The sequence below is a fragment of the Liolophura sinensis genome, chromosome 8 (genome assembly GCF_032854445.1).
Source record: "Liolophura sinensis isolate JHLJ2023 chromosome 8, CUHK_Ljap_v2, whole genome shotgun sequence".
Taxonomy (NCBI): domain Eukaryota; kingdom Metazoa; phylum Mollusca; class Polyplacophora; order Chitonida; family Chitonidae; genus Liolophura; species Liolophura sinensis.
The window spans coordinates 15,814,884-15,828,803 of NC_088302.1; the positions used below are offsets into that span (position 1 = coordinate 15,814,884).

Consider the following 13,920-nt stretch of genomic DNA (forward strand, 5'->3'; position numbering starts at 1 on the left):
TATATTTGACTGTATATTTTTTAAAATCGTAAGGTGGCGACAGGATAAATCATTGTTACATCATAAATTGATTGTAGTGCAGCATCTACAATGTTTATACAAGGTTATCAATATCTACTGTAACATCATACTGTAATTAATATGAAGTTCTTGTGATCCGCTGAAACAGGAATGTCCGACATCAGGTGCTTGGCTTTTGACACAGTCAAACCTGTTTGGAGTGAAAAGAACGAGTGCTTGGGGTTTAATGTCATACTTTTTAACAATTTTTCAGTCAGATGACGAAGAAGGAATCCTTAGAATGCATATAATGTGCTTCCTTGTCACAGGATGGATTTCCACCGCTCTTTTCTTTTGTGCTGCTCAATGCGATGCCTTACTGAAAGCAGGCAAGCAGTAGTTGCACTATCCCCATCATGCTGAATGCCAAGCGAGGAAGCTGCACGCATTCCTCTTTTAAAGTCTCAGGTGTGACTCGACCCAGGATTGACCCTGGATCTACCGCTCCTGAAGCGGACACTCTACCAACTGTGCTAGCAGGCCCATCAAACCTGTTTTGAAAAGTTGAAAAACACTGTGCAAACACATATTTGTTAGAATCTCCGGCTGGTCAAGTCCACGACCTTACCTCAGGGTCAAGCTTGAAGGCCACCCAGTCATCAAGTTTCAGGGAAGCTTTCCTCTCATCCTCTTTATCCTCACTCTCACTGTCACTGGCATTGTCAGGGGGCATCCAGCACACCATCTGATAGCCACACAAGTACAATACCAGGTAATAAACTTATAATTATCACAGGCATGACATTTACACGGATTCATTACAATAGATAATAACTCAGATTTGGTATTAAGGTTACCAAAGAGCTTGTCTGTAGAAGACACATGAATGCAAAACTTCAGCTCAATACATAAAGTACTGAAATAGTGAATTTGGCAAGTTATGGTCATTAATATGCACACAGAGCATCAGCGATGGAACACTTCCCTCATGTTATTGTGCTTTATATGCGTGTAAAACTTCAGGACAATCCATGCTGTACTTCTCGAGATACCACCCCCTTACATTTTGTTCAACTTTGATTCTAATGCACAGTACAGGGTATCTAAAACACACACACTGAATCATGGCTGGAATATTCCTCGTGTTATCACGCTTTACACGTGTGGAAAACCTGAGCTCATTACATGCTGTCCTTTTTACGATACCACCCATTAACATTCACTTTAATATTGCTTTCCCTGTTATTGGACGAGGATCGGGATATGACATAAGCTATGCTTGTCACTCATCTCCGACCGTACGTGGGAAGGTCTGCCAACAACCTGCGGATGGTCATGGATTTCCCCAGTTTCCACCCACCATAATGCTGGCCGCCGTCGTATAAGTGAAATATTCTTGAGTACAGCTTAAAACATCAATCAAATAAATAAATAAATATTTGTTACCCAAGTAATATTTTGACCTTATTACATAATAATTTTAAAGTTATTTGAAATTTTGACATAGGTCTAACATAGGCCAGGATGGTTGCGTTCATCAATGTCCTTCTGTGTTTCTTTCAATAACTTTATGGAAAAATGTTATGCAGGGATTTAGACGAAATCTTGTGCACTGGAGGGCTTTGATATAATAAGGACCAATGTAAAAAGTTTTGGTGATAATCTGGATGCAGGAATATTTTAACCGATTCTTCACTACTGACAGATGCAGAGTACTGTCCCTTTGTCGGTGGTGTAGGGAATTTGTAAAGTTAGTTGTGATCAAAAGTTTGCGGTATTTCAGTGTCCTCTAGTTTTTTACGCAATACTGCACTGTATAGAATAATTTGGAAACAATCAAAGGATAATAACAACCACATATTTTTAAGTTCTGAAACAACCATAACTGAAACAAAGCAAACAAAGGCAACGAACTGATAAGAAACGGCACTGAATTACAGGAAACACTAAGAATTTTGACACATGTATTTTCTGGGCAGTGCTTTAAACCTCATCATTTGGGTTTCGATAATAATTGTGTGAAACAGAACATGGGGTAGAAATCACACTATGAGAGAGTCTTCTTGTGACAAGGTAGATCAAAAGCTGTTATATTTCTAATGTTTCAGCATACATTGTAACACAGTACATGTATTTATGCACAGAATCTTTTTGTCCTGATCTAACATGTGACAGACAAACTTTGATGCCATCCCAATGTGTATTTTATATTGGTGGAAGACAAGCGGTTGCCCACAAACTTCATGTAAGACAAAATGAACAGCCCTACAAGCTGAGTTCTTCTACACTTATGCCCATGGCAATTCTTCAAGTCTTACTCTGTGAAGGAGATTCTACATCTCTCAGTGTGTCAGAAGGCAGCTTAGCCGGACCCGAGAAGAGTGACACAGTTATGGGTGACACCAGGGTACAGCAGCGCGCACATGCCAGCCTCACACCGTGACTCATCTCTTCATATATCAGCCAATCAGAAGGTAGTATACGCGTCATCTTAGCCACATTCTCTGAGGAGGCAGGACTTAAACTTGACATGACAGAGGTGTTGTGAATCCTAACTTTGTCTGTTGTCCTGTTATAAGAAATGAACAGTAGCTTCTTCATTAAGGATATATCATACAGTGCATGCATGTACCAAGGTCACTACTGCATCTGTCACAGGTCCATTTGTGTTCTGACATCCAAACACCAATTACATGGTAACATTTTTAAATGTTTGAAAGTGTTAAATGATGACCTACTATAATGAGTACATATTTTATGTCTTCTTTTGCCAATGAGCATCACTCCTGTCCAGGGGCAGACTCTAACCATTTAACAATGGCAGTGCTACAGATAAAATCGTATCAGTTTATACATTGTATATGTTTTTTACTTGATTATTGTTTAAGGATAGAGTTCACATCCCCCCCCCCCCCCTCAAAATAGAAGCAAGAACTGGATTGGACCACAAGGGTTAAGAGTAGCTATAACTATCACAAAACTAAAAATGTACCAGTTAGTGTAAGTGACTCACTTAGTGACCAGTACTTTCCTCTCCCTGTCCACCCTGACCAGGTTGGGGTAGCAGCCAGCAGAGAGGGCTGCCTTCACCACTGCCCAGTTCTCAGAGTTTGTGTTCAGGTCCCGTATGTCACCTCCTCCCCGAGCCCTCACAAACCCTGACGCCCTCAGCTGACCCAACAGCTGTGTCCTGTACCACAGAGAAAAATAGCCTCAGTTGTACATTTCAAAATTAGGCAACACCAATATTATGAGAAAAAAAAACACAAGTGGATTAAATATAAAAATTAAAATTAACCTTTTTATTTTGTCCGATCATGACATTTTTATGACTGTCTTGTTTCTCAATGCTTTCCTATCGTGTAAATAAGTCCTCAACAGGAAAGAAAATTGCTGAGACAGTCCACATTTTCCACAAATTAGACCATTTCTGTTTTTTTTTTATTTTTATAAACTCCTCAGACCACTGGAAAATGATTTATTCCACTCGTAAAACAACAATTTAATCTAGCGTGGCCTTACGCAGACTTGAATTGACTTGAGTAGTATTCATTGCTGTACTTGGGCATATTTCATGTCCAATATGTATCATGGGTGAACAAAACCAGTGTACAGAGTAAAGAGATGACATCTGGCAAATAACTAAAGAAACATTCCCACATACATGTATGACTCACACATTTTTACCCACAGAGCAAACCCAGTGTGTATGCCATCTTGGGGGAAGGTGTCATCTCCAATGGCCACCAAAAAAATGGTACCACAACAGTTAACTGGCACTAAGCCAACAAGTGGCAGCAGGGGGAAAATTCATTGTTCACAGCTGGAACTGCCTCAATAATTCATATGTCCCAGCCACTGAGACAGTACAAAAACTAAAAAGAGCCTAACAGCTCACCTCATTCCTACTATCATCTCCAAAGTAGCAGAAGAGAGAAAGTTTTTCTCACAGAATGCCCTCTCCCAGCCATCAGAGCGAGCCTTCTGCCAGGCCTGCAAAAACACAAGTAAGAATTACAGGCAAATATAAAATATAAGTGATGATTTTATACACCACAGTTTCAAAGCAGTCCTCTGTTGTGACATATTTGTGTACTGAGTGCAGGGTGGTGTGGGGTGGGGGTAGAAGAGGAGTGTAGGTTTCACAATTTTACCAATTTAACCTCACAACAACATGACTGTCTCCTCTGCATAATTTAAACATTTTATCTCAATGGCCAACAATTATCTTGTTAGCCCATTATATTCTAGGAATTTGATGATATTACCATTAACTCACTGTATACATTTCAGCAAAATTTCAGCACTAAAGGCATAATGACAATTTATTATTATACATGATATTTTTATGGTTTTGTTTACAGATACAAGTAGATAACAACCAGGATGCAAACAAAAATCATTCACTTTTATGCCTTACACACCACTACTTTTCTTGCAGAAGTTGAAAACATTCAAGTGCAGCTGTACCTTGTGTTGAGGTTACTGAAAATATTTAAGAAATGAATTTCACTGCTGGCATCTTTTATACCTGAAAAGCCCTCAGGTATGTCATGTGATCGCTGTAAGTGCCAGCAGCAAACCGTTGTCTGGCTGCTGATGCTGCTCTCTTTTGGTATGGTTGGCTTGGTAAGAGGACTGAAAATAAATGAGAAATCAAAACTCATGTGTGTTTGTTGAAAAAACTGCAGTTGACATGAATTAGAATTCAGTACAATGCATCACTTGTCTGACTTGATGTGAGCACACAAAGACTGATATTTAAGAAACCATAGGTAAGCCATCACCAATTATTTGCACATTTTCCACAGTAGTATTTGATTAATTCAAAATTGATTTGATTAAACCACCCGTGTTACTGCAATTTGACTCTAAATCTATGTGTAACTTGGAAAAATCACAGCAGTACTGTTTTGTACTCTTGACTGACAGCTCAGATCAAGGAGCATTATGATATGGAGCTATCAAAATCACTCATCAGAGTGCAGTATTCATGTAGGCCCACTGAAACAAATTGCATTTTGTACTGCGTTACAAAGTGTAACAATCTGTTGCTGGGTGTTTGGATTTATTTGATAATTTATTCAATTGTTTCATTTGGCACCTGGAGCTTTTATATGTACAACTGCATATAGACCTGCTCATCCAACCTTTCAATATAATGGACTAGCTGGGAACTTACATGGATCCTTGTAAGCCAGGGTACAGGCTATGGTAAGGACAGGGTCCAGACACTTGAGCACCACAGAGTAGAGCACCATCTTGCCCAGCTGAGGCTCCAGAGGCAGGTCTGTCAGGTGGTGGCCCAACTCTGTCAGATCTTCACATGGATCAAATGCATCTATTTGCTGCGAGACAAAGGTGAAGGATATTTAAATATTGTAAATCATATCATTATGGTACTAAGTATTGAAATGCTTATAATATTGCTCTGCTAAAATACCATGCCAAAGACACCATATACATTGCCCCACCCACTCAAACTAAACATTAATAGGCCAACCCACTCATACAAGCAATGAAGCTCTTAAATTGCCAATTTTTCAGCGTGGCCTGATCCATGGATTTAAACAAGATTCCCTCTTTACAAGGTGGATTTTTAACCATCAGCCGGGGATGAATAAGTTTTATTATGGAATGAATGCCATATAAAGAATAAATATAAGAGGAAAATAATGAACATTTTTTTTTAAGAAAGGAAAAGAAATAAACAAAACAAATTGTATCTGACCTTGTTGCACTGCAGACATACCTTGAGAAGTTGCACTGCGTTTCTGATGATGATGAATGCCGGGGCTTCTGGGGCTTTACTGAGGAAGTCAGCCACAGAGACATGTGGAGCTGTCAGCAACTTGGTGTGTAGACACAGCTCCTGGTGTACAATTAAGGATTTAGCATCTGTCAGAATCATCAACTTTCACTACCATCTATGATCATGCTTTCTTTATGGGAGGAATGAAAGATTTTACATCAGTCCAAATCATGAATCATGGAGAACAACACGTGATAATCTTCTATTCATAGGAACATATTACAAACTACAAGAAATATTATTGCACTATCCACCAATGTGCCAAAGAATGAAAACACACAATACACACGTGACTGTAGCTGCTTCATTTGCATGCCATCGGAAACTTTTAGGAACCTTTCTTGGAAACCATTTATTGCTACCGCTACAGGATGGAAAACAAACACGACAATTTTGGACACTCTTCCGAAATTCTGATATGTAAACGACTCAAAAATAATTTGTGAATAACTAGATTTAAAATTTAACACCATGTTGAAGATTGCTGATCTAAAAAAATCATTATCATCAATCAGACTGCAACAAGATTAACATAGTAAGGCAACTACATGTCTCCTTTCTTTTCAGACTTTATCCGCACTACATTTGGCAGCTGTTTTAACAAGCTTTTATTCACACTACATCATTTAAGGACAGCATTCTCCAGAGGCACTGATCTCTTCAGCCTTTTGTAAACACAGACATACTACTAAACTAACTACTAAAGCTGACAGCTTTAAACCAATACCTGTAATGGATATCTCATGATTTCAGGCATTGTGTACTCCATCATGTTGCGAAACCGGACACTGCTGAACATGTTATAACACACCCCCGGACGACATCTCCCAGCCCTACAGATACGGGGAAAATGTATTTTAGATTCCAGCATAAACTTCCACACAACATGATAACGGACAGAAATGACCTAAAACCTCTCTGCAGAACGCATCAGTTTGGTACATGGCTGGGTGTGATCCATATTCCTGATAATGTGATAATTTTATCACAATTCTGTTGTCTACACTGACTATACCATAACAAACCAGGGGTCAAAATCTTGCTGTTTTGAGCTCTGAACATCCCAAAATCAGGTCATCCAATAAGATTTAAAGATCTGAACTGTACCAGATCCCATTCAGAAACACGGTATAACACAACATGGAAGCGGCTAAATTATAACCATCATTCAGGTTTCTGAAGTTTCTGGGCTGAATTTGAGTTCATCATTTATATCTTGAACTCTCAAAAACAAGTGAATGAGCAAACATTTTTACCTCCGCATTCATAAAATTCTGAATTTAGCTAACACATCGAAAGTAGTATGTTCTTGTCTTGCATAGGACTTTCTTTTCAGTTCAGTACAATTCCAAATCATTTCTACTCAAAGTAAATAATTGAAAAGATGATTATATTCCCACAATGGTGGTTCTTTTGTCACAGGTCAGGAAATAATTTGAAATTAAGTTCACATAAAACAAAACACTGAAACACAACTGCCAGACACTTCCATGCACTAATTTAGTGTCTTTTTTTTCCTAAAATATAACCAGTGATCAGGTAATGCTGTGTACCTGCCCTTCCTTTGTTTGGCACTGGCCTTAGAAATCCAGCAGCTTTTCAGCATCACAGCACCAGTTAAGGCATCAAATGATTTCTGAAACAACCAACCATACACATATACTGCACTAGTCTGATGTTAATGTAGAGTTGACGAAGACTTACTTGTCTTTCTTGGCATTAGGCTTTTTGTTGCTTTCAACATTTCCAAACTCATACAACTACACAGTCTTCTTGAAGTAAAATAGTTCCTAAGCAACTATATTTACACTTAAGGATCACTTCGGCAAAACTGAATCATTATTCTTGCACCAAACAAACTCTTCAGGAAATGTGCTAACAATCAACACATGCATGCACCATCCACAGTTGCAGTTTTTCTTCTTAACCACAGTGGATGTGTTCACTACTAAGAAGGTGGTCAGAATACAGTAACAGACCTTTCCGAACTGTCAATCAAAACATGCAACTGACCAATCATAAGCAGTATTGTTGCAAAGAGGTCAAACGGATGTCCCACACATTAGATACAAATGTTCATCTTTCTGTGACGTCATTACGACACCACTGCTTTCAATGGAAACGGAATGAAAAGTAACATTGTCACGAGAAGGGGTGGTCTGACATCGGACGTGTTGGATCCATCCATGGGCGAAGGAAACCAGGTTGAACCTAGAAGAAACCACCACACCCCACCAATTACCTGACTTATCCTGACCTAAGGATTGCCTGCAAGCTGGCACACAGCCAATGGTCAAGAACTTATGATCTAAGCTACAGCAGTCTTGACAGCTTGGCCAGCAAGAGCTCTTCACAAGCCGAATTTGGTGAAAATTGTGTAAATCCACCTACCTCTTTGACTTTGCCAGAGTTCACCACATACACCACATCATTGATGGTGATACTTGTCTCTGCTATGTTAGTGGCCAGGATCTGAAACAGAACAGATTGCATGTTACAGATAAATCTGTATGGCAAGTACATGTGTGCTGATCCTGACTGAACTGGCTGTCAAGCATAGAAACAGGCCCTGTTCTCCATTGCGACCAAAGACCCATGTTATTTTTATCTATCTGTTGTCACATCAAAGAAGACAAACGCAAGATAAAAGTAAAGGTAAAAAAAGCAAGGTAAAAGTAGCCAGAATTATTTTAGTTTTGTGAAAGTGAACCTGGAGATATCTACTTTCACCACCTGACTTTTGACCAAATATTCCCTCCACTTACGATTTTGCGCACCCCAGGAGGAGCAGGTCTAAATACACGTTTCTGGTCTGAAGACTGCATGGCAGAGTGCAACACAAACAAAATGTACCTGAAACACAAAGCACAGTAACAGTTCTGTACTCCATGTAGTTCCATGAATTTTAAATATGACTGTGATATAAAAGTAAGAATAGAAATTTCAAAATTTGCTTGTATGACAAATAATATCTTGTTAAACATGAAACAGACCAAAAAAAATGTAACTCCATAAGAGACTACCTCACAACGTGTCACCTTAAAGTAAATACCTAATATACTATGTATGCAGTTTTCCTCAAAACACTGCTAATGCATGCACCTCTACAGTTTACATGGGTTGCTGACATCACAAGCAAAGTGCTAAATTTTCTGTTTTACACATCAGTAAAGGTTAATATTCATCAATGCTCTCAAATAAAATATATTTATTCTAAATGAAAATAAAATATGTGTGGCTGTCTTTACAAACCTTGAATGCTCAAAACGTTTGTCCTCATTTATGGACTCTCTGAGAGATACTATGTCATCATATCCTGGTAGAAATATCAGAATTGCACCTGGAATTCAAAATCACAAACACCTATAACATGACACAACATCTAATTAGGATTACATCCTAATGCGTCATAATATCAAAATTGTAACTGAAATATTTACTCATTGCATTCTTACATTGCACAGAATTTCATTTCTGTCCAGCATTATGGTGAGAGGAAACCGGGCTGAGCCTGGGGGAAACCTGTGAATTAAGAAAGCAACTCAACTGGAATCTATGTGTACTTACCCTATATGAGCATAAATTTCGCCATGACTAACTTGCCCATTTTTCCTCATTCTGAGAGTTCTATTAATTTTAAAAAGGTGTTTTGATGTTGTTTGGAACATGGGATGATATTCTACTGGAAAATTGTAAGTTTCAGCACCGAAAATAATATTTTGTGACATTTATTTTAGGTCATTTAGGGAAGATATAATTTTAATTTCTGTAGGTAGGCTACACTTCGTTAAGTACCTTCTGGTTGTGATAAATGGATCTTATGAACCAAAGCCGTTACAAGCTCAATGTCAACTTTGTCATCATCGAAGCACCCATGGTATGCTGCCAACAGGTTGCGGTCTTGTTGTGACAGTTCACTTGTGTCTGGTCTTTGAGCGTAATCCGATACCCCCTCCAAGTCACCCTCTTCCCCTGCAGCTCTACAATCCAATACAACAGAAACAATAATATAAATGCAGGCCATGAAATTTGGGTGGTCACTAGCTTGCCAGAAGACTGATTGTTGTGAGCTGCGGAAAGGTAGTAGACTGGGTGTAAAAAAAGTCAGTTACTTGTTGCTTGACCCCATATCCAGTGCACTGTACATCATTACGGATGGATGCTAGCTGAATCTAAGTGGCTTACCAAGGATGTGCCATTCGTGGCCTAGTGGTGAGGTAGTGGAGAACTAGTGGCATGCTACTGGCAACCTCTGCGTAGGTGGGCAGAGTAAAGCTTGGCATGCATGAGAGTTTAAGATGAGACTTGACTAAACCAGACTGCAGCATCGGGTTCTAGACCTTTCAGAAACGATGAATTACATGTATGCCAGTCAATCCTAAAGTTGCATAGCTAATAGCCGCTTTGACCAATTCGGTATTTAACTAACATTCAGTTCAGGTGAGTTCAATCCCGTCATCAGCTCTCATGTAAGCCAAGGTTTAGAATATAATTTACATGTATGCCTGAAGTAGTTCTATCACATCCTCCTGTGAGAATTTCTTGGCAAAGTCCAGCGCCGTCCAGCCGTTAGAAGCCCGTGCATTCACATTAGCACCCAGGTTGAGGAGCTGTTCCACAATCTCTGTAAAGCCCCTGGCAGCAGCTGTCATCAGAGGTGTGGCTGTAGTCCCTGAGTGGCTGTAGTCAACTGGTGAACAAACGGCAGAGGGAAACATGCTGAATTACATGTAGCCCTAGAAATTTGCATGAAAAGTGAAATAAACGCCATAAAATACCTATTAATTTGGTGCTGAAACTTATTTTTCCAGTAGGACATTTATCCTAGCTTTCAAACAAACCTCACAACCTCTTCCTAAAAGGATGAATAAAACTCCCAGAATCAGAAAAACTGATAAATTTTTAACTGAGTCAAATACAGCTTATTTATGTTAGGCAAACAGGTTGGTCTATGAGTAGGATTCTTCTGGGTTTATGCCAGCATCAATATACAGAAAGAAATGCAGGATGTCACATCTACTATGAATCTGTGTTACTTGTTATTGTTATTTCACTTTATAGTTATCAATGGATTATGGTTTAGCACATGGACAGAGGAAACCAGAGAGGATCCACTGTACCTCAATAAGTACCTGCAGAATTTAACACTTGACAGAGCCTGCGACAGCCAAATTCATACACACAATCTCATTAGTCAATGACTGGTATGACCTAAACTGAGCAGTCCAGTTATCCTCAATTATACTTTATTAAACTGCAGTAAGACATCTTCAGCTTACATGCAAACAAATTTTGCTAATATGTGCACCCTCATTTTTTTTTCTTTTTATGGACTAAAACTTGGGAATCAAAAGTGACTGACTGGACTTAATATTATTTTGACACTTCAATCCTCAAACCAGAAGAATATCATTTTGACCAACTGTTTGGTACTGGACAAAACTGCCGCTTTAATAACACTGTAACTTCAAATAATGTGAACAGCTAGAAGAATTGCCATTATGTCCTGCACCAACGTAAACATTATTTCCACGTTTGCAATACAATACACGGTTAAAAATATAAAATTGACCTACCGCTGACGCCATCGTTTACCACAAAGTGGAAGATCTGTGAGAAGCCTTCCTCACTGCCATTGAGCCAAATGTCACTCATGATGTCATCCATTTCCTTTACAAGCCATGGTTCTAGCTCCTCTTTCTCCTGACCTAGCTGACAGGATAATAGGACAAAAGGATACAAATAACATGCACAACAACTGTGTTGATTAAGTATTACTTGGTTTCAAAAGAGAGTGGTTTCTGACAACTGATCAACTAATGGTCACATCTATATATTAGTGTTAGCCTATCCGGGAGCATAATTTGCTGCATGTAACACTAGTGTGATTAAGTATTACTTGGTTTCAAAAGAGAGTGGTTTCTGGCCACATCTATATAATAGTAATAGCATAATTTGTTGCATGGGATACTAGTGTAACAAGGAAGACGTGGTGTAGCCTGACAAGCACCTCAAAGCACAGGTCTCGAAACACTCTGTTGCCAGGGAACCTGTATACTGTCGACAGTCGGTTTCCAGGGGTGTATCAATTGTTCCATTCCAAAAACCTGAGGGGTGTGTGGGAAAGTGTACAAAATATGCATGATTGTGATGAACAGCTCAACAACAGTGCCACTGTGAAGGCGAATCTTGAACCTAAACATATGCCTTTAAGATTAATTCTTTGCCAGCTTTCAAATTTAAATATGGGCAGAAAACTGGACCCCTGTTAGCCAACCATGTTTCCACAACCCATTGTTATAAATGAGAGCACCTTAACTTCTTTCATCTTAATTCTTCCCTTGCTGTGTTAGTGTGGTTTCTCTGTTCCAGAAACAGACGCTCTGAGGGGTCAATGGTTCAAACGACTTGATTTACACCTGGATTTAGTCCGAACAAAACTTCTATGTCTATGTATTCAAATGAGACTGGCAGTAAGCACATGGCTGACTTTTAGGAGCTAACACCCCTACAGAATCATAATGGTGACCGATGCACTGTTGCATGGTGAAATGTACCTCTCCTGTGCCTATAGGATTCCTGTCCATGTGATGGTCAGAGCTTGACACTCCAGTCTCGGTGCCAACAGGAGGGTAAGCACACCACTCGTTCAACTGCTGCTGTTGTTGTTCAACTGAAAAAGAAAAAAAGTCAAACGCTAACATTTTATTTACCTTGAGCTTGACAAAACAGGTGGCTCCAGCATATATTTTAGCAAAAAAAACAGGTGACCTAAATTAAGCCAACTCTGTGTACGAAGGCTTCTTCTGATGTGGCAATTTGGTGGCCACATATTAAAAAATTAAATGTTATAGCAAATGTAAATGGTAATATACCAATATTTTATATCCTTTAAACTCTTGAATAATGTTGTTAATACTTGGTATCCGTACACTACATGTACCAGAAACTACAGCTTTAATACTATCATGTGATTATCATCCTATTAACATCACAGTACAAAACTTCCTGTAGATTAGAAATTCAGGTAATCAACACTGGTTCCACAGGTAATACAGGAGAACAAAAACACGGTAAATTTAAATACGCTTACCCTTTCCAAGGTTTGCTAAGTAGGCTTGCATCTTCTTGTTACTATACTTAGTCCTAAAACACAGAAAGTTTCTCAATACAAAGGCACAACATTGTGAAACAAGGTTATCAAAAATTCTGATCTAAATGTCACATGTACGTTTACAAAGGTAACCAAAAAGAGGACAACACTCTTTCCAAAATGTTGCCATATAATATTATGCAGCACAATATTATCAAAACAAAAGGATTTTTCCAATCGTGTGAAAGAGCCATTTCACATTAGTTTAGTTCACATGAGTCAAACTTCATTTCCGTTAGCTGTCTGCTAAGTCATGTGCCAATCACCCATGGTGTGAGGTCAAAGTAAACTAATTCTCCTCATAACTGCTCTGGACAATCCAAAAAGAACTGAAACTACTTGACGACAGATGTGCTACATAATATGGGACATCTGCTTACAAAAACATAGGATTACCATTTGAGGACATCTTCAAGAAAATACTCCTGTACATCAAACAGATTACCAGGGACTGGAAAAACAAAATACAATGGAAAAGTACAGTAAAACATTTACATTGGTAAAGTTTTCAGATTAGAAATATTGTAGTATTGGAGATTACATTAAGTCAGTCTTCTGTTTGGCAAAACCAAAAACAGACATCAATGAAACAATAACTTTATCACTCAAGACATGTATACTTTATTATGCCATATTAATTTATTTCACGTCAATTAGTCAATCATGTGAATAATGCTCATGAGTAATCAATGTTGGGGAGACTTACAAAGTGACCAGCGGAGATAATCAAGAAGGGGAAAGATAAATATTATGTCTTGACATTACCAGAGACAATAGACCAGTCTAAGTTTATAAGTCGTAAAATTTTTTCAGAGTTTTCACAACTGATACTATTTATTTATTCATTTATTTATTTGATTGGTGTTTTATGCCATACTCAACAATATTTCCCTTATATGATGGCAGCCAGGAAACCTGGCACAGCCCGAGGAAAACCCACAAACCATCTGCAGGT

At 38.7% G+C, this 13,920-nt stretch overlaps 1 protein-coding gene across 1 annotated transcript in view; it reads right to left on the bottom strand.

Annotated features, from left to right (window-relative positions):
- Positions 1-13,920, bottom strand: part of LOC135473237 (3'-5' RNA helicase YTHDC2-like) — a 31,348-nt gene that overhangs the window by 9,173 nt on the left and 8,255 nt on the right. The window contains exons 9-27 of the mRNA XM_064753082.1: positions 13,362-13,416; positions 12,906-12,958; positions 12,370-12,485; positions 11,389-11,524; positions 10,310-10,502; positions 9,608-9,792; positions 9,065-9,152; positions 8,578-8,665; positions 8,204-8,284; positions 7,366-7,448; positions 6,540-6,645; positions 5,753-5,872; positions 5,183-5,348; positions 4,532-4,638; positions 3,899-3,993; positions 3,014-3,190; positions 2,338-2,569; positions 1,600-1,620; positions 629-745 (exon numbers count right to left, since the gene is read on the bottom strand). Coding sequence (XP_064609152.1) covers positions 629-745; positions 1,600-1,620; positions 2,338-2,569; positions 3,014-3,190; positions 3,899-3,993; positions 4,532-4,638; positions 5,183-5,348; positions 5,753-5,872; positions 6,540-6,645; positions 7,366-7,448; positions 8,204-8,284; positions 8,578-8,665; positions 9,065-9,152; positions 9,608-9,792; positions 10,310-10,502; positions 11,389-11,524; positions 12,370-12,485; positions 12,906-12,958; positions 13,362-13,416 — 2,219 coding nt within the window. The remainder of the gene's footprint in view (positions 1-628; positions 746-1,599; positions 1,621-2,337; positions 2,570-3,013; positions 3,191-3,898; positions 3,994-4,531; positions 4,639-5,182; positions 5,349-5,752; positions 5,873-6,539; positions 6,646-7,365; positions 7,449-8,203; positions 8,285-8,577; positions 8,666-9,064; positions 9,153-9,607; positions 9,793-10,309; positions 10,503-11,388; positions 11,525-12,369; positions 12,486-12,905; positions 12,959-13,361; positions 13,417-13,920) is intronic.